The following is a 26,072-nucleotide window of genomic DNA, read 5'->3' on the forward strand; positions in this document are numbered from 1 at the left end:
CTTTTAAGTATAGATAATAAATTACAGTTTACTATAAATTAAAGTTTGTTATTTGCATGAAAAATTGTCATAACGAATTACAGCTTGACCTTCATAAATTATAAACCACAATTGTATGTTATGACGGCACAAAAGAAATCTTAATGGAAAAATAACTACAGAAAGTTCCATTTAATAGATTTTAAAATGCACCCAGAAACTGCCAGTTTATGTCTCTACTTCACATTTGGTGAATGTAAATTTACCATCTTTTCATTTGTGCAAACAAAACTTAACAGCTCTACTTTCTGATAACTTTTGCTTCCTCTGTTTCATACACTTTCTCCCACATCCTACATGTTAAACTGTACCTTTTATGTAAAGCTTTCTCAAAGCTTTCTCCATGAGGAGCTAAACGCAAACTATCCCTAAACTCAACCCCATGACACTTTGTCTGTACTTCTCAATGAGATATTATTTCTACATATAGCTCTAAATAAGTCATTTCTATCCAAAGTATACACATATGTGCTTTGAAATCCATTTTTATGTAGGGTCACTGTATACACATGTGTATATGTCATTTCTACACAAGCCCATTACATACACGTGTGTGCTTTGAAATCCATCCTTATGCTCACAGCACCCAGAGGGAGTGCCTTCTCCTAATTAGCCTGCTGGAGGAGACATCATTTTTTCTAATTTTCACAAAGCTGTCTATAAATTAGAAGCAGTCTTGTTTATGCGCACAATTCTTGACTATAAAAACTGGGGAAAAGGGACTTGGATTCATATAATCATTATATACAATGGGTACTTTAAAAAGTACATGTTGAACAAATGAATAAAAGCATCGATTCTAGCTGGTGTCACTTACCAAATTAGACTCATTAGGTGGGATGTATTTCTCTGTCCCCATTCGCACAAGTCCATCATGGTAGAGAAATATTTTCAGTGGATCACATGATGTTACCAGAATATAAATTCGTAAATCAAACTTGTAACCTTCCATTAGGAAAGGCTTTTCAATGTATTCTTGAACAATCAAATGATCCTGAGATGGAAGTTTGTCACCATTTCTTATCAAAGAAATCCTAAGTTAAAAAAAAAAAGAATTAAAAGGATAATTTGATATGGTACCAAGATGTTTAAAAAGCTACAGATAATACTAAGGAGAAAAATGGTAGAGTAGGGAATTCCAAAGTCTGTCCCCCTACAAAAGCAAAAACAGCCAAAAAATTGTCAGAATCAACTTTCTTTGGAACTCTGGAAACTGACCAAAAGCTTGTGACAACCAGGGAACACTTAAACAAAAAAACAGCTGAATCCATGTAAAACAGCTTTGTGGCATTTTAACTCACTCTGGTCCCATCCCTCAACCTCGGCTCAGCAGTGGCCTTGAAGAATAATTCATGTTCCTAGTACAAGTACTGGTTCTAGAGTGCAGAATAGACTTTATTCTTGTGGTAGTTTTTTGTTTGTTTTGCTTGTTTGTTTGTTTTTCATCTGTGTGGTCATTTCCTGAAGGAACTCAAAGGACTTGATTATATTTTGTCTAAATGGGAATTCTCCCAGTGTTGAGGCAGCTACATGGAGGTGGGGAGAGGGAGTGCATTATTGAAAACCTTTAAAGACAAATGCATTATAGTTCCTGCTGCCTATGGCAACCAATAAAGGTTGGGGAAACCAATATACTAACTAAAAAGATTGGGAAAAAGAGTAAAGTATGAGAATCTTGGGGGAATAAAAGCTTTGAAAAACTCAGACATTTCTGAGAATTTAGAAGACCATGTGTATGCCCAGGGCTAAGTGATTGCTCAGGAAAGATTTGAGAGACCCAAAGCTCTCTTGAGAGGTCCATCAGGTTCTGGTTGTTAATGAAGGAGCAGGAAATGAGAATAAGGCAGAGTTGTAGACTGTCTAGTTAAGTGTTGAAGACATGTCCCAATATACATACACACACACACACACACACACACACACACACACACACACACACCATCTGCAAAGATTGGGAGTGTTTGGTTTGGGGGAGGTTTTCTTGGGTTTTTGTTTCTTTGTTTTTTGGCTGCAAGTGTTTGAGGAAAGCTCTGTTCACTTACTAGGTGAGTACTGACCTAAAAGAACAGGAACTTCAATGCCACACACAACACGATATCCAGACTTCACAAAATTATTTCAGAAAGATCACTAAACAAATAAAGAACAACCATAATAAGCAGCAAGAAAAGCCTTGTAAAGGAGGAAGAATTTGATCTCCAGAGTTGCTACATTATTAACATTCTAAATGTCCAGTTTTCAAAAAAAAATTCACAAGTCATGCAAAGAAAAAAGAAAGTATGGCTCATAGGCATGAAAATTACCAATTAATAGAAAGCCAGACATTGGGCTTACTAGGCCATCAACTATTTAGATCAACTGTTTTAAATCAAACAGTTGAAGGAAACAATGTACAGAGAACTGAAGGAGATCATGAGAATGATATCTCACGAAATAGAGAATGTCCATAGAGATAGAAGTTATTTCAGGATCCAAACTGAAGTTCTGGAGTTAAAAAAAAATTCATGGAACAAAAAATTCATTAGAGAGATTAAACAGAAGATTTAAGAAGTAAAAAAAAAATCAGTGAATTTAAAGTTTAGGTCAATTGAGACTAACTAGTCTGAGAAACAGGAAAAAAAAAAAAAAAAAAGAATGAAAAAAATGAACAGAGCTTCAAAAGGGAATCCCAAAAGGAGAGGAGAGAAAAATATTTGATGAAAAATATTGGGGCGCCTGGGTGGCGCAGTCGGTTAAGCGTCCGACTTCAGCCAGGTCACGATCTCGTGGTCCGTGAGTTCGAGCCCCGCGTCGGGCTCTGGGCTGATGGCTCACAGCCTGGAGCCTGTTTCCGATTCTGTGTCTCCCTCTCTCTCTGCCCCTCCCCCGTTCATGCTGTGTCTCTCTCTGTCCCAAAAATAAATAAACGTTGAAAAAAAAAATTTAAAAAAAAATATTAACTTACACATCCAAAGACCTCAATGATCTCCAAGTAGGATAAAATTCAAAGACATCCACACTAGAACATATTATAATAAAACTGTCCAAAGCCAAGACAAAGAGAACCTTGAAAGTAGCAAGACTAAGCTACTTATCAAACCCTAGTGATCCTCAATAGATAAACAGTTGATTTTTCATCAGAAACAATGGAGACCAGAGGCAGTGAGATGACCTATTATTCAAAGTGTTGACAGAAAGGGGTGGGGGGCTGGGGGGGTTGGTGGAACTGCTAACCAACAATTCTTTATCTTGTAGAAATATTCAAAATTGAAGGAGAAATTAAGACATTTCCAGATAAAAACTGGTAAGAGTTTGCTACTAGTATATGTGGCCTATAAGAAATGCTAAAGTGAATCCTTCTGGCTGAAATAAAGGACACAAGATAGTAACTCAAATCCACACAAAGAAATAAAAAACACCTGGTAAAGGTGACTACATAAGTAAATATAAAAGTCACTATTAATGTAGTTTAGGTTTGAAACTATTTTTTCCTTATATTATTTAAAATACAATTGCATTAAACTATAATTATAAATCTATGTTGATGGGCACACAATATATGCAAATATAATTCATGACCAAAACAACATAAAGAAGGACAGAGCTATATAGAAGCAAAGCCAAGCCTTGGCAGAATGTATTTAAAAAAAATAAATAAATAAAAAATAAAAACAAACAAACAAAAAAACATAGGCCAACCACACATTGTCTATAAGAGATTCACTTTAGATTCAAAGAGAATGAACAAATGGAAAAGATATCCTATGCCAACAGTAACCAAAAGAGAGCTGGAGTAGTTACACTAGTATCAAACAAAATAGACTTTAAGACAAAAATTATTACAAGAGTCAAAGAAGGACAATATATAATAATAAAAAATACAACGTATCAATAAGACATAGTAATTATAAACATATATGCACCTAACAACAGAGCTCCAAAACATATATAGCAAAAACCAATAGAATTGAAAAAAGAAACAGTTCAACGGTATCAGTTACAGTCTTCAATACTCTACTTTCAATAATGGACAGAACAACTAAACAGAAGACCAGCAAGGACACCACAGAGAGAGGTGTCCCTTACTATGTACAGCTACATTACATGAGATAAACTCTGGCAGCACAGAATGTATACAGTATGCTTTTTCAGCTATTTTTATACTGTCATCAAACCAAATTGTTACTTATTTATAATGTTTTGACATTAAATATTAGCACATATAAATATAAACATGATTAACATTAAAATTTAGAAAAATGTGAACATCTACTAAGCCCCGCCCAAAAAATTTTCCTTTGATACAAGCATTTAGCAAGCCAACTTTAAACAATTAATATACAATTCCCACTAATACTACATAAGCCACAGTTAAAATAATTTCTGATTAAATTATTAAATTATGATTAAAAATTACAAGGAAATTTGTTGAACAATAATTTACCTGGCAGTTACATTTCCAAACATCTTTTTTCACCACAGCATTTTAAAAATCAAACAACTGGGGCACTTGGGTGGCTCAGTCGTTAAGCATCTGACTTTGGCTCAGGTCATGATCTCAAAGTTTGTGAGTTCAAGCCCCACGCTGGGCTCTATGCTGGCAGTTCAGAGCCTGGAGCCTGCTTCAGATTCTGTGTCTCCCTGTCTCTCTGCCCCTAGCCAGCTTGCTCTCTGTCTCTCTGTCTCTCTCTCTCTCAAAAATAAACATTAAAAAAATTTTTTTTTAATCAAACAATTAAAATAACTCATGTGTTTTTATTAAAAGGAACCTCAGCCACATTTTTTTGAAACAAACAAACAAACAAACAAACAAACAAACATTGCAGTAAACTAACATTAGAAAGCAAAAGGAAACAGGAATATTAAATTGTAAAATCTATGCTCAGCTAACATGTCTAGTTCTTAAACATGTCTTAGCTTAAAATGTGATTTATTCAATTTCAATTCAATTACCATGGTACCTAAAGAAAAAAACTTATTTGTAAAGCGAAGAGGATACATATTTTGCTTTAAAGTTTCTAGGTATTGAAAGAGTAAATCCCTTGCCATTTTTTTCTTTGAGTCAATTTAGGTCTACCGCATCAACTGAATTTTACCCTCCAAGTTTACTCTTAAATTATTATAAATGCAAAATTCTATGTTTAAGAAAAAATTAGAAGACATCTTTTTATTGTCTCCTATTAAAGTCTCACAACCTGTTGATTTAATTTTTAAAATGAATTACTGAAGCCTGTGGGACAGGGTAAAATGGCTCATTAAATATTTATATTTAGTCCCAAAAAAGCAACAAAGACCCATTTTATTATTTTTTTCATATTCAACCATGAATGAAGGTTCACATTTATTCTTTTTCCCCAAGTTTTCAAAACCTTTTATATGTTCTGGGTGATAAATACCTACCCATGACCCATTGCACCATTAGCTGGTTTTACTATAAAAGTTTTCTGCTTTCTCTTTTTCTTCAATTCTTTCATATAGTTCTGGAATTGTGTATATTCAGCAGGGAAGATCCATGTTCGAGGAACAAAGGTATAATCCAGAGGCCGGGACTTGATCATTCTGTAAATTAGAGATACTATGAAAAGTAATTTCCATTCAAACTTGTCTAAATTTTCTTTCTCTGTGCTACTGACATTTATTACAAGGATTTAAATTCCCTCCATTTCTTTTCATTTATTGATTCATTCAACACATGTCTGTAAAGCACCTACTATGTGCTAGGCATTATTCTAGACACTGGAAGGATACATCAGTGAAAAAAAATAGACAAGAACCTCTGTCCTATGTACTAATTTATATATTGGTAGATTATTTAAGTATATACTTTATGCTAGGCACTGGGGATATTAGGATAATTTAATATGGTCTTAACTCTAAAGAATTCACATATAGGCTATTAAATACAATGTGATAGATACAATAAAGACATACATGGCAAGGTAATATGTGGAAATAGTAATTAACTCTGCATCTGGGATGACAGGACGGGTACAGGAAATGGTGTGCCATTCATATTGCTTCTTTAAAGATGATTTTGAGTCCTCAAGGAGTGGCTTTGATCATCTTTTACTCCAGTGTTTTTTGAAGTTTAACTACCTTTCTGAGAAAACCATGTGAAGCCTAAGTATACTAGAAGTTTGTGTTTCTTTGTTCATATGAACTACATATGCCTATACATGTGGTTTTATGGCTACAACGTATGTCCTGATATTTTTATATTTGCTAAAAACCAGGCTGCCTATTTGAAACATAAGGATAAAACTAGCTATAAAATGTTTACTTTTGATTAATCTCAGTTGTTAACTGTTTTGTGCATATTGATTCCCACTAAAAATGAAGATATTTTAAAATATAATCAAAGAAAATCTGATTGTATCAAGGAAGTTCTTTTTAATAAATGTACATAAGTCTTTTATAGATGAGATGATACTGTCTTCAAATGAGATTAGTCAAAACTAAAATGGAAGCACCATATATGGTATGCACAGAGGTAGGGTCTAAATTCTAAAAGGAGGGTGTGGAATGCATGAGCCACTTGGCCTCCACAACTGTAGGCTCCTATGGTTATATTTCAAGTGCTCTTTCAAAAGAACTCTGTAAAAAACTTATATTTCCATTATAATAAGGGAAGTAATTACCAACTCCATCTATCAAATCCAGAATAAGCCAACAAGCTAATTAATTTCAGTACAATATAGGCTAACATTGACTGGTTTGGAAAACACACACACACATATATCTAAAGGAAGCACAGTAACAGTGCTAATGTCCATGTTTTTGTTTCCAATACCTTTAAGTGTATTTATTATATTTTTAACAATGATATGAAATTAGATCAATTTAAAGTTTTCATTAAAATAATCTATTTTAAACTAATCATATAGTATTTATGAGTGATACCATTCTTTCACACATATATTTGGAAAAAATCCAAGCACACATATATTGAAGAGAAACACTTTATTCCATTTAGCAATCTAGCACAAATCATTTGATGTAAAAATGGATAGCTTCAAAAGAGACATGCAGTCTCTTTTGGAAATTTGGAATTTGGAAATATGGAATAATTTCTGCTCATAGCTGTCATGGATTTACTAAATGATATTAAACATGTAATTTAGTTAATTCTCAAATAGGTCATAACTTTCAATCTAATAGAAGATTATTTTTTCCTTAAGGAGAATTCCAAAGATTCTATAAAAATAAGAAATTGCCTATTTTTAATAGCCTACTAATGGGTCTACATTCAACTTTCTTGACTCTCCTGACCATACAGACTTCTGTTCTCTACAAAACAAATAGAATGATCTTTTCGAAATGCAAATCTCATCATATTACCAATTTCATCTCCCCCTCCTCTCCTGTGGAATTAGGGTAAGGACTATAATCCTAAACATCACGCTTCAACTAATCTCTCCTGGTCCCCATCTATGTCTCTGTGCTCTAGCTACACTTGGCCTTATTTCAGTATCCTGACTATTCCTGCTTTCTTGCACAAACATGACCTTAGCCCATACTATTCTTCCTGCCCAGAAAGCTGTTATATACCATTTTACCAATAACTCTTACTCAGGATTCAGATTTAGGTTTCCACATCACTTCCTTGGGGAAAGTCTCCAATGCCTCCCTAAGCCAGAAGTCCTTCACTATGCACTGACTTACAACTGTGTGCCTTTATTTCATAGCACTTATCACAGTTGCAACCCAATGTTGTAAAAGCCTCAAGTCTGCTTTTGATCACCTCATGAGCCCAGAGGCCAGCACAGTGGCTCACATATAAAAATTATATTTAATAAGTATGTGTTAGATGAAAGTAAATGACTTCAGTGAAACACATGTCCCAAACTTTACAGAGGTAATTCCCGTTCCTCTGATGTCCGTTCTTCCTATAATCCCTATGTTACTAAAGTGTTGTACCTTCATGATCTCCTAAACCAGAAGGCTACCTACCAGTCATCTTGAACATTTCTCTACTCCCCTTGGATTCTCACATCACAGCAGCTTTCCAGTCCTGTCAATTCTATCTCTTTCGTATTTTCCAGATGTATTTTCTCGTCCCCATTACCACTATCTCTCCTTTAGTGTAATAGATGTTGACAATCACCTACTCCAGGGCTTTCTCCTCCTTTCTACATTCTTTGAGTCCATTATCTATAGTCCCACCAAGATTATCTAAAACATATCATTTCTCTGCTTAAATCCATTAAAAAAAAGTCTCACTTCTCTCAGGATAAACAGAAATGTTTGCTGAGTAGTTAAATAGATTAAAGAATCAATAATTAAATAATTGAACAAAATATAGTTACATGGCATCCGCAGCCTGGCCTTTGCATTTATCTCCAGCATCATCTCAGGCTAAGCCTCCTGACACCCTATAAAACCACAGAAACTGCTTAAAAGTTCCCCAAACACATCATTTGCTTTAAGCCTCCATAAAGTTTCTACCACTGTTGTTTTTGCCTACAGACTCCTTGACTTCTTTTCAAAGAATAAACTCTTATATACTTTTCAATATCCATTTTGATTTTCATTTCTCCAGAAAGCCTTCCCTGCTCTCCTAGAAATGACCTCTGTCATCATCTTTGTCACCGCCATACACTGACTCTGCCCCTCATGTGGCACCATCAAACTGTATTATATGTATCACTCTTTCTCCCTTATTAAAATTTGAGTTCTAGGCAGGGACTAGGCTTTATTTGTCTTCTTTACCTCAAAGTTAGCAGTCTCTAGTCTACAGTAGATATGCAAAAAATATTTGTTGAGGGAATGGATGTATAAACTGTCACATGATACATATAAATATCTAATTACACATCAAGGTTACTAACCTTTCTCTGAGTTTTCTTTCTAAAAATGTTCTCAAATTATCACTTAACTTCCTTAAACTAAAAACAATGTAATCAATATAAATATACATCACATTAAAAATTCTGCAGTTCATTTGGTATAGCACTTGAGAACTTGTGAACAGTGTTTCCTATGAAAGCAGACTGTTTACTCCAAACACTGGTCTCAGACAAATTTATGTATATCCCTGGGTAGGCACATACACATGTGTCTATATGTATGAATGCGTACAAATTCACCTACTACAGTGTCTTGCACATGTTAGATGCTCAACAACCAGTATATGAATACACACACACACACACACACACACACACACACACACACACACACGCAGTGTATTATGTTGCCAAACTGCAGTAAAAAGAAGCCTAAGATTCTGGAGACTAGGATTCTGCTCCAGGTTTGCTATTAACTATTTGTTTGACTTGTGCAAGATATTCATTTTTGTGACACTCAGTTACCTCCTCTGTAAAGTGAAGGAAGAACCAGGGAACTTCTAACCCCTGCTAACTCTACAGTTCTCTCTTTCATCAAAGTATCATTTCAAATCAATGTAACCTGGTGAAAGATACACTATAATATTGAAAATGCAAATTTCAAAAATTATAAGAAATTCTCTATTATAAGTAAATGAAGATTACTTGGTCATATTTCTTGCTAAGAAATCCTTTCTACAGATCTCCCCCATTCCTGGAAAATGGTTGATCCTCTGGAAAATAAAAAGGTAAACATTAATGTTCTCATTGACTTAATGAATATATTCATTTATACTATAATAGAGTTACATCCATCTTCTGAGTTAAATATTTTTTTAAAGCTATTAACGTAAAACATTTAAAATTAAATGACCTACAAGGAATCTGTAGAATTCAAGAATCTACAATAAGCAAAGAATGAAATTGTAAATTTTTTCAGAAATCAGAAAAGGGTATTTACACAGGTATCAGAGTTACAATTTTCTGTGTCAAATAACTAGTAATTCTATGTCCAAATTATTTCTATTATCCTCAATTTTCTATATTCATACAGATAAGCATTGTATAAATATTGGTGAAAATGGCCTTGTTTGTTCCCTATGGTCAATTTTGTATTTCCCACCACACTAACAAAGAACTACACAAAATGTCAGTTGTCTAAAGTTCTGTGTATTTGGCTTTTTAGTTTGATGTCTATTTTTTTAATATGCTTGCATTACATTCTAAAAATCAAAGAATGAAGCCAGACTGCACATAGCAGACATGGTAAGGTACTTCTAGTTCCTGATCTGTCTGTGCAAGCTACTCCACATCACCCATCTTTAAGCATAACACAAAGCAGCAGTGTAGGAAGACTTTTCTCCTATTCATTCTTCCTTAAAGATGGAAAGAGGTTATGAGGCACCTGGGTGGCTCAGTCGGTTAAGCGTCTGACTCTTGGCTTTGGCTCAGGTCATGATCTCATGGTACGTTAAAAGTTCGATTTGAAAGAATTCAGGCCTTATGTGACGAGTCAGTACAACCGGACAGCAACAAAACAGGTTGTTTGGGTAAGTTAGAACTGAAATTTAATATGTCAACACATTAAGAACCAACCCTATCTAAGTAAAATTATAATGGAATTCATATAACTTTCCTGATAACCAATAATTGGTCATGATTAATTCCCCACCTGGTAATTTTGCAGCTCGGCAATCTTCTCCTGCTGAACTGCAGAATCACACCATATAAGGTTGCTTGTTTCATCCTCATCTGGAGTTTTCATAAATCCCATTTCATCTATTACTAAACGAACTGCAAGTAAACGGTTACGTTAAATGAAAATTAAAATACTTCTGAAGTATATTCGTTGTGGAAACATTTTCTGATAGGCGCAAATTTTATCTCACAGTATTTCACTTGCAAAATATCCATTAGTTATAGCATAACCTTGTTTTTAGTTACAACAATTTATCTAGGGCCAAATTATACTCACAGTAACTGAGAACTGTTTTTAGGTTGCACTCAAAATCCCTGGTTTCAGCCCTCCGAGATTTAGCGGGAACACAACACTGCTAAAGAGTTCAGGGATTATTCATGGCACAGTGAAAACATACACACAGCTGAGACAACACCTCTACTAAGGAAAATGTACTTCAGGGCTTTTTTGTGACCTTGGGCTAGGTACAAAAGGGAAAAGGTAATAATAGTCCCTGATCATTAGACCTATCCTTTACTTTCCACCTCCCCAGTTCAAATTATTTTTAGCAGTTAAAACCAAGTCAGCTGTGTTGACCCAGGATATGAAATAATGAAGCAGAATTCACAGCAGAGATCTAGAAACTGGCCCTCCTATCTGCTCCTAACCCTTTAATCCTATTGAAAGAATTTATACTCAGAGGAAAGCTTGTTTTTTAGTACAAACTATTTATATGCCCCTCTCTGACTTGGATAAGACAATTAATATCCAACAAATTTCAAGTTCAGAATAAAGACAAGCACAGGTGCCTGGGTGGCTCAGTCGGTTGGGCTCAGGTCATGATCTCACGGTTCATGGGTTTGAGCCCCGCTTCAGGCTCTGTGCTGACAGCTCAGAGCCTGGAGCCTGCTTTAGATTCTGTGTCTCCCTCTCTCTGCCCTTCCCCCGCACGTGCGCTGTCTCTGTCTCAAAAATAAATAAATATTTTTAAAAACTAAACAAAAATTCTGAGTCTTCATAGAATGGTGTAACTGTATAGATGGACTTCAACATTTTATTTTTAAATGTTTTTAAACATACTGGTACCCTTCGTAAAGGGAGAAATGGTAATTGGGGGTCAGTTGTCTGAATCTACCTGGCTCAGGCATAAAACTGATGAACAGACACCTGTTGGTCTCAAGTCCTAGAGACTCTGATTGCTTATTTGGCTGAGGAGAAGGAAAGGGCTTTTTATGCACTGGTTCTGAGAACCCAGACATAAAAGGAGGGAACAGTGATTGGTGGTGAGTGAAGTTGGGGCTGGGGGAGGAATGTGGAGCTGGAGCGGTAGTTTTCCATGAGAGGCTTGGGAACCTTTGGGGCTGTTCTGAAGGCCCAGGTAAAAATGTACAAAGCAAGAGTTTGGAAAAGGGCTGTTCTTTTCTGGTCTGCCCCAGACCACCATGCAACGTTGGTGAGCTGAGGCCTCAGGACCTGCCGTGCCGCGTAGGGCTCCCAGGAAGGGCAAGGGCAATAGCCACACAGTCTGGGAAACTCCTTTAACTGACTCATAAGCAGAAAAAAATAATGAGGCCAGAGCATCAGCCCAAGAGTAGACCTGCTCCTGAGTATAGGAGAGACACTCTCTGGGGCTGCTCAGAAATCACTGAGAAGACCTTAAAGAGAGGACTGGAGCGGGTGGCAATTAGAGGGAGGAGGTATAATGAGCTACTCAAACGTGGTCATAAATGTATACATGAACCAGTGAGGCTGAGGACATTCAGGTTACATAGCCAAAGTGGCAAAGATCTACTCTTTCCTTAGATTCACAAAATCAAATATGTAAGGTCAGTCATATATAAGTCTCTTTTATTATGAAGTTCAAAGCTTGGAGAGCTGACAAAGTCGAACTTGAAAATACAATGTCGGGAGTTAAAATGTCACTTTTTTCTCCAGTAAGTTTAATTTATTTAATCAAATTTTTGTTTGAATTGAAATTTTAGAAATCAGTTGGAATCTTTTAAGGATATCATCCTCCACTACATGGAAAAGAAACCCCTTCAAGGTGTCGGTTCAAAATAGAAAGTTGTTGACACCTAAAGCCTAACTCTATGCCTATAAGGCTGATGTGTTAGGAGCTCTCTTTTAAAAAGGAGGTGAAACAGTTGCCTCCATATTGAACTTCTACCAAGCCAAACACCCTACTGGAACAACAGAGATAACCATATGAACCACTTTCTCACGTTTCCCTTTGCATATCACATACCCGCTTCTCAGATCTTTTTTGTCCCCATTTAATAAAAATTACCAAAAATACATTCCTCACAATTTGTCCCATGATTTTCTTCCCTAGACCCATAGAGCTTTCAGAGGCTAAGCAGAAGTTATAAAAATAGGAATCCATGCAACTATCTAAATTTTAGATACAGAAGATACATTTGTTTCTCATTTTAAATTTCAATTCTTACTTTACTTGGGCAGCATGATATAGTAAAAAGAAAACTGAATCTGGAATGAAATGAATTCAGGTTCAAGTTCCACTTTCGGCATCTGTATGAACTTGGGTAAGTTGCTAACTCTCACTGGGCTTGTTTCTTCAACTCTGCTATAAAGGACATATTAAGAAAATCATGTGAAACGTCATAATGTATTAATTATAGAACTGTGGGAATGCACTTCACTATTCCACAATGTGTCTTCATAAGGAACTATAAGAAAAATTTCTCTCAAGACACAGGAACACAGAAGTCCTATATCCGTTGAATAACCAGTATGATTTTATCTCCTGCTGTGCATTCTAGAGTGGATTGTGTTTTAATATTTGCTTCGGTTGAGGCTCCGAGTCAAATCCATCTCTAACTATAGAGGGTCTCAAGGAATGTATTTTGTATTCTTATCAGCCACAAGATTCATCCTATTTTCCTGTTTTTATTTTTCCATGCATATTTTCTTATGGCTATTAGCCACTTCAAATTCACTATTAGAGTGAGGGAAGACAGGGGGAAAGGGAGCAAGGGAGTAACGCAGCCTATATGCAGGGTTATTTGGAAGATTAAGTGAAATAATACACGTGGAAATGTTTGGCCAATGGTTATAAAAAATTGCTATTAAAACTATAGCAGGTTTTCTGCCTGAGGAAATAGGCAACACCAGGGCAAAAACACAGGTGTGCTGACTTACGGCTTAAGTGTATTTCCATTATATAAGTCAACTGTCAAGGAAGCAGTAATTAAATTGTAAGAAGTATGCTGTTGCATTCACTAGCTTAAATAAGGGAAAAGCAAGGTAGCATTTTCTCCTAGGCACATGGTCCATTCTCTCTTTCCCTCCCCTATACTTAGCTCTGTATTCTCTCAACGGTCCCCGATCCAAGGCCCTACAGGAATTTTGTTAAACACAAATGAGCAGGCTCAGCAAGGAGGTAGGAATCATTATAAGGAATGCTAAGGCAACTTCAGCCCCGGGAAGACTTCCTGGGAAAGTGACGGGGAAGTGCACTGAAACACTCTCCTATAGATCAAGGCTCCTTATGAACCCCGCCAGGACCGTAAAAGCAAGAGGGTAAGTTAACACCACCCATCAATCACTTTAACAACAGTCGCCTTACTCTTGTTCCTAGAAAACATGCTGCAGATAAACCCTGAATCTTTCATATTTCACCCTCCCATGCTAACTTGCTTCAAGTCCCTTCCTCTGAGGACCACTTGTTGGAACAGAGTATCAGGGAACCTCAATTCCATTGAAGTATTCCACTGATTGCTCAAGAACTTTGGTGAATTACTGCAAATGAAATGAGATTCCCAAAGATTAAAAAGGGTAAGAATAATTAACATCCTTGAGGTTCACGTGATTTTCCTTAACTTTTAGTGCAAAATGGTTGAGAGGAAGATTATTTGAGTACTTACGGTATTTGTTAAGAGTTTTGTTTGCAATGCTGGACAAATGTATCTTAATTTAAAACTATTATTCTTCTTATCTATTCTCTATACTACAGATACTATTTACACATAAGAACTGCAATTTCATTAATAAAAAGCAACAGCATCATCAAAAGAATTTTTTAAAACACAGAGAGAAATATATTTTTACTCCTTAAGCCAGGTTCTCATTGTTTAATAAAAATCTCAAATTTTGTGTTTTTTTATTTTGCATCTAACATTTTAATCTGTTTCATGTTGATTTGATACTTGATTTAAAAACTCAGTATTAATCAAAATCACATCTATTGAATACTATCCCATTAATAGCTAAAGCTTTTAGCAATGTTTACATTGATGTTCTTTCTGATTATTAACATGTTAAATGTCTCATAAAATAGAAAATTTTATAGAATACATTTAAAAATCAATTACAGGGGCACCTGGGTGCTCAGTTGGTTAAGCATCTGACTCTTGATTTCGGCTCACATCATGATATCGTGGTTGGTGGGTTTGAGCCCTGCATCAGGCTCTGCACTGCCAGCACAGAGCTTTCTTGGGATTCTCTCTCGCCCTCTCTCACCGCCCCCTCCCCCACTCATGCTCGCCCTCTCTCTCTCAAAATAAATAAATAAGCATAAAAAAATAAATTACACAAAAGATTATTATCTCCCGAATTTCTACATTGTTTTCAACATCAAACCAGTTTCCCCAACAATTATGATTCTGAGGAGACCTACCAATTTCAAACTTTGTCCCAGCAACATTTGCTGTAATGATTCCCTTCTTTTTCTTCTTTCTGACTTTCCTTTTCATTGTGCTTTGATAAGGCAATTCTGTATTCAGATCCAGGGGAGAGGGTCCCTGAATAACTTTAAAAGAAATGTAAACGAGCCAAATATCACTGAAATAACAAAAATTCCATAGCAGAGAACACAAATGCCCCCCCACCAAAAAAAAAAAGTAAAATTATAAATTCTACTTAAAAGTCCTCAATTAATTTTTAATTCTTAAAAAAAAAATTCAGTGATGATCTATAATATATCCACATTTTGTAGTGTGATTAAGCCAATCTGCTTACCTCTTTCTTGAGGCAGAGATGGCATTATTGTCTGTGCCTGTGACAGTGTGTGTTGCTGGACCAAGCTCTCAGGAAATCTGGAAGGCCTGCATGAGTCTAAGTAGGATATAGCTCCAAATCACTGAAAGTTCCTATCATATTATCTTGGTGGAATCCTCAGATTTCAGGACACCGAAGTTATGGGATGAGAAGGTACCTGTAGGGATTTTAAAACAAAGTCATTTTAGAAAACAACTCTGACGAAATTTTTCTATTGTCTTTAAAAGTCAAGTGAAGGTGAAAGTTACTGTACTCAATCGACAAATGTTTGTTAATTTATAAAACCTTACGCAAAATGCCAAGTGATAGTTCCCTGTCCTAAAAAGTGTAGTCTAGAGGAGGAGGTTTTATTTAAGTTATATATCACATTTACACACAATAAATAGCATGCCATACACAAATGACGATAACCACACTCGCTATCATCTACTGAACACTGACTATCGTAGGCCACTTAAGCCATTTAATCTTGCAGCAAAACCATGAGGTGGAAGCTTTTATCCCTATTTTACAGTTAAGTAAATTGATCTCAGAAAGGGCAAATCTTTACACAAAAGTGACAATGTGGAGATTAAAGTGAACAACTCTCTGGTGTCAAAGTCAGTGCCTTAACTAGGACCCCACACAACCTTCAACCCAACACCTGAAAGTTAGATGCAGCATCACTTTTAATATGACACAGCAAAGTGACTGCCAAGGCAGAGATCGCCTACAACGAAATACAGAGAAAAGCGATTCCTAGTGAAGGGTTGGCGGGGGTGAGGGGGTGCTTGTTGGTAGGGAGGGAGTTGATGACTTCATAAAGTAGACCACATTTGAATTGTGCCTTAAAAAATGAACACAATTTTGAAAGGCAGAAAATGAGAAGAGTCATCATTATGCTGATCTTATTTGGGCACACAGAGGAATGCAATAAACATTTTTTAACGAGCTCATTTGATTCGGCTACACCTCAGCATGGCCTATATTACAGTCCACTTATTTTCACTGTGTATGTATGAACCTAGGTATTTATGCCCTGACTATACTATATTGCCCAGTCTATACTGTCAACTTTCTAATTTCTCCCTTCATGTTGTAAGAATCTTTAAGTTCTTGTAAAACGTCTCTAAGCACAATGAAAAACTATAAAGCCTATCATGATAAACAAAGGTATGGTATCAATACCTTTATCAGGAGGTTATCAGGTTTATCAGAAATTCAGCTATATAAAATGTGACTCTTAATACATCACCCTCAATAGTCATTATTAATAATAGGATTCATTATTAAAGAAAATTTAGAACTTAGTTTTTGGGTGTCATTTTTACTAGAATAATTATCTAGAATAATTCAATATGAAAACGAGTTAACTATTACTTATTACAGAACAATTGTGGACAGGCACTGCTAAGAATCTAAAATATCTTACCTAATTAACACACCTGGAATTGAGATACCACTTCTGCAATTTTCTAGACATGGAAATCAAGGCTAAATAAGTTAAATATATCAAGGTAACACAGTTTATAAATAGAAACCTAGGCTTTGAACCCAATTCTGACTGATTGTTCATACTGTTCACAGAGCCCGACTATTTTCAGACACCGTGCTAATATGCTATATAGATGTAAAAAAAACCAAAACAAACAAACAAAAAAAAAACCACAAAAACTTGGTAACCCAGTTGCAGTGCAAACTGCCAGATATGGGTGTATTGTGGGAGATCACAATACTTCAAAATCAAACAGTGAAGTCACAGTAAACATCCCCAGCCTGACCTCAGCTCCCAATTCCAAGCTGGAAATAGACTAGATTACTTTTCAGAATAAAAGAAAGGAGTGGTCTAAAGTTCAGTGTGATTTCTTTCTGGAAGCTCTTTGATACCTCAGGGAGGTAACTATTTGGGTTTACAAGTCCTTGTCCAACATCTTGTTACTGGAGTAAACAAAGGTTCTCTTATGGTAACAGAGTACGTATTACATCGAAAGTAGGTGACAAAGTCAAGAAGAGTTTGAGACAACATCTGCCAAACTACGTTGACAATAAGTTAGTAATTGTTATCAGCTCTAAAAACAGATTTGTTAATTTCTGACTTAAATAATGAGCCAAACAGCTTTGATTAGGATAGAACTCAAAACAGGAACTGTTACCCCTTCACTCACCACACAGGAATTTAAAGGCCTTAAATTTAGTCTATCTTTATATGCTTTACTTAGTTGCATTTATATTTTGGTGAATAACAGTAGGAGTGCTTTAACAAACTCAAGAACTTCATCCTACCATCTCAATTCTAATCATTTCATTGTATCCCTAGTGAAAGATGTGAGATGGCAAGATTGATCACATCACTTAAATGAGCCATGGTTACCTACTTTCCAGAAGCACACAGCATGTTTCAGTTACCTCCGAAATACTTCAAGCCAAGGGTTTCTTAAGCTTGGCTGCAAAGTAGAATCACCTGAGAAACTTTTGAAACTCCTAGCGCCAAGGCCACACCCCAGACCCAAGTGGGGCCCAGGCATCAGCATTTTTTTAGCTCTCCATATAATTGTGTCATGCAGCCAAATTCGACAATGTCTGCTGCGAGCACATAATGACACTGAAGCCAATAATAGTTAGTTATAACATACACAGACAAGAAAAAAGTAAAACAAAGAAGAAAACTTTGGAACCTGTATTTAAAAAGGCCAAATAGGTAAAAAAAAAAAAAAAAAAAAAAAAGGAAAAAAAAGAAAGGAAAAAAAAAGAAAAGAAAAGAAAAAAGAAAAGAAAAGAAAGAAAGAAAAAATCATCCATTAAAATCTTCATCTCTAGTTGAAGTAAACAAATTGGGGAAAAAAAAATTAGAAGATCAGCAGAAATTGATTTCTAAGACAAATAAGCAATTTTGTTCTGCAAATAAGCCATTTCCAGAAGGACTCAGTTCTCAAAAATGTCAAGCAAATGGGCACCTTGAATGTAGAAGTTCAAGGGCTACCATGCAAAACAATAGATACGTAAGACTAAAACACAAAAAGCTGTAATTCCAATACATTTGTGTTGGAGTGCTCTTTCTTCCCAGTCCTTTCTGTTGAATTACAACCCATCACTTAAAGTCCAGATACAAATTTCCACTCTTTCCTTAGAGCTTCCTCTGATTATGTTTGAAGGAATTCATTACTCCCTCTTCTGGTCTATCACAGAGACCATTATTTGTACCCCTATCATATCACCAACCACAAACTAAGAAGGTAAGCTCTGTGAAGACAAGTGGTTCTGGTTTTTTTCTCTCTTCTTCAATCTTCCACTTCCAGAGCCTAGAATATTGCCTCACACAATGCCAAGAAAGTACTTGTTCATGATGCCACCTGGCAGGAACCAGAGGTAGTCATGGGGCTCTGAGAAACAAACACATATCATTTACAATATATTACTTTCACATTTTTAAGTGAAAAAGGAAAAGTACCTAGAAGTTTACATCTGGGTAAAATAACAGAAGAGCATGTGAGAAATATGCATCGAGTGGTGGCAGCCTGTTGTGGCAGGTGCACAGCTAAAGGAGACACCCTTTCGTGTACACCCATTAGTATCCCGCGCTATTACCTTTTGAAAAGTAAGATACATGTGATAAAAGTTTGTTTCATCATTACAATGTTAATAACAAACCCACCAAACTTTGCGTGTCATTTAGATCAAAATACAATATGATAGAAAGAGCACTGAACAAGAGGTCAGTTTCGATTCTTATCCTTTATTCTGCCACTTAACAGATACATGACTTAATTTCTTACTGTGCAAAAGGAAGAAATTGACTTTTTCCAGCCTTAGAGTCAAAAATACCAACCAATGAGGATAGCATTGGTTGGTATTTTTGATAATAAGATGAACACCAAACACCTTTTGTGGAAATTATGAGAGAAACTCAGATGTTCCCAACATCCCCAGGAATCTGTGCCCAGTGAATGCTATATAGAATGGGTTCTTCAAACATATTGGCAGAATTTTAATTACCATAGATTACTAAATTTTAGTAATCTTAACCAAAGGTCAGTGGGAACCAAAGTTAGGGTTAAGTTGAAATTATGTAAAATTATATTAAATAAAAATTTAATAAAAGCTGTTTTTATGATGAGAAGGAAGGAGAAAGAAACAAATATAAACCAGTACCTCCTGTGTACTAAGCATTTTTCACATAACTTCATGTGTATTTAGTCCACCTAATAAATGCCCTGGTATGTTTTATTCCCATTTTATATATAGGAAAATTTAGATTTCATGGCTAAGTGACTTGCCCAAAGTCACACCTAATAGGTGACAATGAAGTGGCTTGTCTTTAAAGCCCATGACATTTCCCACTTTGTATGCTACCTTCAAAACTCAGTCTTTAAACATGACACATTGAAGATTTCACAAAGAAGCTTAATTCTGCTTGACTGGAGCTGTTTTAAAAGCTAGAGAATCAAGCTGTGGTTTAAAATGTAGTTGAGATCACAAAGTTGCATCAGATTTAATCTGTCTTCTTAGAACCCCAAGGCAGCTATCCATATCCAGACTGTCTTCCTGTTTTTTTCCTTCATGAAGGTACTACAATTCAACAAATACTCTTATGTAGCAGCCACTGTTCTTAGTGAACAAAATAGGTAAAAAAAAATTTTTCTTTGTGGTGTTTACACTCTAGTTGGGGAGAGGCTAACAATAACAGCAAACATATTAAATAAGTAAACGTCAAAAAATGCTAAGTACTGGGGGGGTGGGGAACACAACTGATTAGGAGACCAGGAACGTGGGGGGAAAGTAAGGAGAAGAGTTACAATTTCATTTTATTTTTATTTAACAAAGAGCCTTTTATTTTTATTTTTTATTTTTTATTTTTCAAAGTTGATTTATTTAGAGAGAGAGAGAGAGCACGAACAGGGGAGGGGCAGAGAGAGAGGGAGAGAGAGAATCCCAAGCAGGCTCTGTACTGCCAGCGAAGAGCCTGATGCGGAGCTCAGACCCACAAACCATGAGATCATGACCCGAGCCGAAATCAAGAGTCAGATGCTTAACCGACTGAGCCACTCAGGTACCCCAAGAGTTGCAATTTGAAATTTGAATCCAGATGGATTGAATCCAAATGGAGTTGATAAAAATCTGATGGGTATGTGCACATATGTGCCTGTAAGCATATGAGGACATGAACATGTGCGAAGGGGAAGGAATGGAGAAGACATACCATTTCTGTGGTACTGAACAATGTCTAAGCCCTCCAATATGGTTCTTATTCCTAAATCCTGGTTTTCCTATGTATTTATTTTCTACATTGGTTTTAAAATTACTATTTTCACACTGACAAGGAGAACAAACATGTTTCACAGTGTATATAACCAGTTTTATGTACTTTTGATAGGGTATCAATTTTCTGATGGAGAAGGAGAGAAGAGGGGCAGGGAGATCCCAACCCCTCTCTCCACCTTGTGTCCCCAGGACAGACATTAGATTTGCACACACTGCTGATGACCCTCTTGGGTTCTTGTCTCCTAGCATCATAGTTTTTGGCATCTAAGTTACTCCTGTCCCCCTTCCATACTTGCTATCCTACTAATAATATGACTTTTCAGATCTCAAAACAACAATCTGTATTAGGAGAGTCTACATTTTGCTGCAATAATAAATATCCCCCATATCTCAGGAGCTTAAAACAGCTAAGGTCTATCTCTTAATCATGCTACATATCAACCAAAGACTGGTAGGGCTGCTCTGCATTTCACAGTCACACAGGAAGCCAAGCTGTTAGAGCAGCCATCATCCTAAAACCAGTCACTGTACCAGAGGGTAAGAGTTTTGGAGGCTCTTATATAGGCAACTAATGACACACAAAATTTCTACTCACATGTCAATGGCCTGAATAAGTCACATGACCCCAGCCAACAAGAGTTAGGAAGTACAATCTTATCATATGACCAGTAACACTAACAACCATCACAAACTCCCTATTTGAACCTTGCTACCTCCCCCTAGGCACTATTTTCTAGTTCTCCATACCTCCACTTTATAGTATTCTCCTCTGCTGGAGAAAAAAAAAAAAAAAAAAAAAAGATAGCGAGACTCTGTACTGGGCCCAGTATACCCCTTAATTTTATACAATGGATAATTAAATTTCTCTATCCTTCGCCTGCTCTGGACTGTAACAACACTGATGAGGAAGAGGAAGAACACAAGAAAAGGGAAGGGATCGGGTGATTTCAGTCATTTAATGTTAAGCATACTATGTGCCAGGCACTCGTCTAGGTTTTTACATCTAAAACTCTGATCTTCACAACCTAAAAGGTGCCGTTATTATTATCCCTGTAGACAGCTGTTTGAAGAAAAGAGGTACTCGGGCGCCTGGGTGGCTCAGTCGGCTGAGCGTCCAACTTCGGCCCAGGTCATGATCTCACGGTTCCTGAGTTCGAGCCCCGCGTCGGGCTCTGTGCTGACAGCTCAGAGCCTGGAGCCTGTTTCAGATTCTGTGTCTCCCTCTCTTTCTGACCCTCCCCCATTCATGCTCTGTCTCTCTCTGTCTCAAAAGTAAATAAACGTTAAAAAAAAAATTAAAAAAAAGAAAAGAAAAGAGGTACGATGAACAATGATATTGAAACACAAGGTATAAGAACATTTTTAAATGATAATTCTGCAAATTTGCCTCAAAATAATCCTCTCCGGATTTCTAAACTGTAACTATCTCATGAAAGATGTTTCTAGTACTACTTCAAAATAATTGAAAAATAATGTTACAAAAATCATATCCAATCAGGCTTTTACTTAGGGGAAAAAAACACTCTCCACACACATAACGTATTATTGCAGAGAGGTTACTACAAGTAGCAGTCAGAAATCTATTACTTCATGAAAATTATCAAATGAGACAGCTGATTTTTTTTTAATGTTTATTTGAGAGGGAAAGAGAGAACGAGAGAGGAAGAAGCAGAGAAAAAAGAGTGAATTCCAAGCAGGCTCCACACTGTCAGCTCAGAGCCTGACGCGGGCTCAAACCCACGAACCCTGAGATCATAACTTGAGCTAAAATCAAGAGTCAGACGTTTAACCAACTGGGCCATACAGGCACACTGAGGCAATTGATTTTTTTGTGTGGGAAAAGAAATATTTCCAGACATCAGGTCATGAATACATTCATCTATTTTTGTGCTGTAACACATCACTAAATTTTAGCACTTGGTCCCCAAACCAAATTTGATATATTATTTTTATTTGCAAAGAGATACTGCTTTTCTTTTTTTATTTTCTGTTTTTTTTTTTTTTTAATTTTATTTTAGAGAGACAGAGTGTGAGTGGGGGAGCGGCACAGAGAGAGGGAGACACAGAATCCGAAGCAGGCTCCAGTCTCTGAGCTGTCAGCACAGAGCATGACGTGGGGCTCAAACTCATGAACAGAGAGGCGATGACCCCAGCCGAAGTCGGACGCTTAACCGACTGAGCCACCCAGGCGCCCTGAGATCCTGCTTTTCTTAAGTGACAGTAAGAAAATGAAAGTAAGTGATATATGCGCCAATTTTTAAACATTAAAATTTGAAATGTTTCTTATTTGTTTTGATATTATCAGGATTGGATTTAATGTGAGCTCTAGACCAGTGGCTTCTTAAGCTTTCATGTGCATACCAATCATCTGAGAATACTATATAACTACGATGTTGAAGTCCAGATTCTGATCCATTAGTTCTGGGGTGGGGCCTCAGAGTCTGCATTTCTAACAAGTCCCAGGTATGCTGCTCCACAGACCACACTTTGAGTAGCAAGGCTCTAGGGGACCACAATGTTTAATACTAAGCTGACACTTTTTTTTTAAGCTTAAAGTCCTTCTTTATAACATGTAAAAATTACAAAATTATATAGTGATTTTAAAATTCACGTAAGTGATATGAAATTACGTATTAATGTTAAAGGGCTCCACGAGTCAAGAAAATAAAATAAAGATTAGGAAATGTTGGCCTAGAGCAGTGATTCTCGAAGTGTGGTTCCAGGAACAGTAGTATCAGCATCACCTGCACTTATTAGAAAAGCATTTTCTTGGGTTCAAGCCCGGAATTTTCAAATCACATTCCAGGGGTGAGTGAGGCTCAACAACTGACAAGCTCTCCAGGTGATTCTGATGTAGGCTAAAGTTTGAGAACTACTGGACTACGGGCCAACAGCTGGTGGCAGGGGCAAACTCCAGGAAAGTGGAGGACACCACTGCTGGAGTCTACTCCTTCCCCACTGGTCTTTTTAAGCAGAAACATGTGCATGACTTAGAAAGAAAGCATTTGCCAAGCAGGACTCTGAACAGCTGGAAAGGAAGACACTTACTACAAAGGATCTCTCCTTACTACAAAGGATTTACTACTGGAGACAGCTAAGTGAGGTGAGGTTTTATTAATCTACAAAGGCAACTGATACCCCTGTTTGAGCCCAAATCAGCCACCAATGGTGACCAACCAAGATATTCGTTTTAAAGATAAGCAGTCTACTAAAAATCATTACACATATGAGGATTAACAGTAACCACAAAGATTAATAATATACCCTCTGCTCTCAAGCACCGGGCCAGGAGCATGGTAACTTGATCTGAAACGGTCATGAATAGCTGAGAAATGGGGGAGAGGGGTTGCAGATGAACATCAACATTGTGGTACATTGCTGCACGCATGCAACGAAAGTATTATGCGTCAGTAAAAATAAACAAACTAGAATTACATGATGAATCACACAAATAACGCAGATGAAAAAAAATTGAGGAATACATATAGTAGTATATTATTTATACAAGGATTAAAAGTACATAAATAACATATAGTATATATTGAGAGAGAGAGGGAGAGAGAGAACTTAGGAATGAACATATAATGAAATAAAAGTGTCAAGAACTACATGGGGAAGATAAGAAAGGAGGAGGAGGAGGCAACAGACAGTCCTGTTCTACAGAGGATGAGCATCGAATATGTCATTCCTAACATAAAGAATGAATGCACCCTTATCATGGTTTAGCCTTCTGAAACAATAGGGAAAGTAAAATGGCCAAGATACTTTCGTTGGAACCATCACATGTCTCCTTAGAATAGAATTATGTTCTAAGTCGGAAATTTAGGTCTGATCCTAACTCATAAGAAATGTGGAGTCACTGAAGGACTTTAAGAGGAGTAACACAATCTAAATATTTTCTTAATGTTTATTTCTGAGAAAGAGAGACCGCATGAGAGATGGGAGGACAGAGGATCCCAAGCAGGCTCTGTGCTGACAGCAGTGAGATCAATGTGAGGCTCAAACTCACGAACCAGGAGATCATGACCTGCACTGAAATCAAGACTCAGATGCTTAACTGACTGGGCCACCCAGGCGTCCCCTAAATTTCTTTTTAATCGATTACACTGGCAGTAATCACGGGAGCTGGATAGGACGGGGCAAGAATGGAGACCCAGTCCTGAGAGGATGTTACAAAGACATCCTTCTCCAGAAGAGAGATGGTACGAGCTTGATCACAGATAAAAGCAACAGACACAGGGCAAAGGGATACTGCTACTACAGTTGGTGATCAAGAAAGGAAAGGTGATATCAGATGACTTGGAGATTTCTGGTTTAGAGGATATGGGTAGAAGCGGGCACCAGTCATCAAGAGAATGCCTGCAGAAGGAAGAGTCATTGTGTAGGGTAAGATGATTTCAGTTTTATATTTTCAGAAAAGGACAGATAGAAAAAAAATAGAAAATAACACAACAGAATGAGTGATTGACTGTAGATAAGGAAAACCTCTACTTTCATAAATAAAATGATTTTAATTAAACATAGAAAGATCCATTCCAAAGCTGACTGCTCCCATTTCTGTGCTCTCTGCCAAGAAATTACAATAGATTTTCAAAACACCCAGCTGCCTGACTGGTGAACAAATGACATCACCCAAACAACCATCCTAACAATAGTACATTGGCACCCCTCATTGTGTGTATAAATTAAAAAGGTTTTCAGAGAAGCTACTTACTTCCTGAACACAGAAACTTTTGTGTCCGTTTCTCAGACTGGGTATATTCCCAAAAGCTAGCTCTGTAGTGTTTTAGACCTGAAAAAAACATTTGATCAACCACTTCTAAAAACCTGAAAGAAAGCCAAGTGTGACATTATATAAGAATAAACAGAAGAACTATTTATTCATTCTAGTAACAATTAATATTGACTTTGAGCAACAGTAGCTCTCACTAATGTACTGCTTATTTGTTTTCCAAATCGCCTTACCCTGTTTAGTATTGGTTCAATGTTTTTGGTTAAATTACAGCATCCATACAAAATGTCCACTAGGCTCTGTGGAATGTCTTGTCTTTAAGTTTAGCCTAGTATGACATGAAAACAATAGAAACTGATAAATAGGAAATGATAACACAGCATACCTTGCAGGCATTTTCCCCTTATTAATAGTTGTTTTATTTTCAGTACTTAGAATAATGAAAAAAGGCAAAAAGCCTGCTCAGTAAATGTTGAACTAAATAAAGTTCAAAGAAGTAACATCCATAATTCAGTCAACAAAGTGACAAAAGACAAGGTGACTTGATAATGTAACCATCAAGGGC

At 36.5% G+C, this 26,072-nt stretch overlaps 1 protein-coding gene across 5 annotated transcripts in view; it reads right to left on the reverse strand.

Moving 5' to 3' along the window:
* The window catches only part of TTLL7 (tubulin tyrosine ligase like 7), a 145,096-nt gene that overhangs the window by 81,460 nt on the left and 37,564 nt on the right, over positions 1-26,072 (reverse strand). For 4 of the 5 annotated variants that reach the window (XR_006712414.1, XR_006712415.1, XM_045478035.1 and 1 more), the window contains exons 2-7: positions 15,499-15,694; positions 15,158-15,289; positions 10,516-10,637; positions 9,510-9,577; positions 5,419-5,577; positions 857-1,073 (exon numbers count right to left, since the gene is read on the reverse strand). Coding sequence is in view for 3 of the 5 variants with exons in the window: in XM_045478035.1 (XP_045333991.1) it covers positions 857-1,073; positions 5,419-5,577; positions 9,510-9,577; positions 10,516-10,637; positions 15,158-15,289; positions 15,499-15,523 (723 nt within the window). In the remaining 2 variants the exon portion in view is untranslated. The remainder of the gene's footprint in view (positions 1-856; positions 1,074-5,418; positions 5,578-9,509; positions 9,578-10,515; positions 10,638-15,157; positions 15,290-15,498; positions 15,695-26,072) is intronic. The other variant, XM_045478038.1, reaches the window with a different exon arrangement.

The sequence above is a fragment of the Leopardus geoffroyi genome, chromosome C1 (assembly GCF_018350155.1).
Source record: "Leopardus geoffroyi isolate Oge1 chromosome C1, O.geoffroyi_Oge1_pat1.0, whole genome shotgun sequence".
In the NCBI taxonomy this organism is placed as follows: domain Eukaryota; kingdom Metazoa; phylum Chordata; class Mammalia; order Carnivora; family Felidae; genus Leopardus; species Leopardus geoffroyi.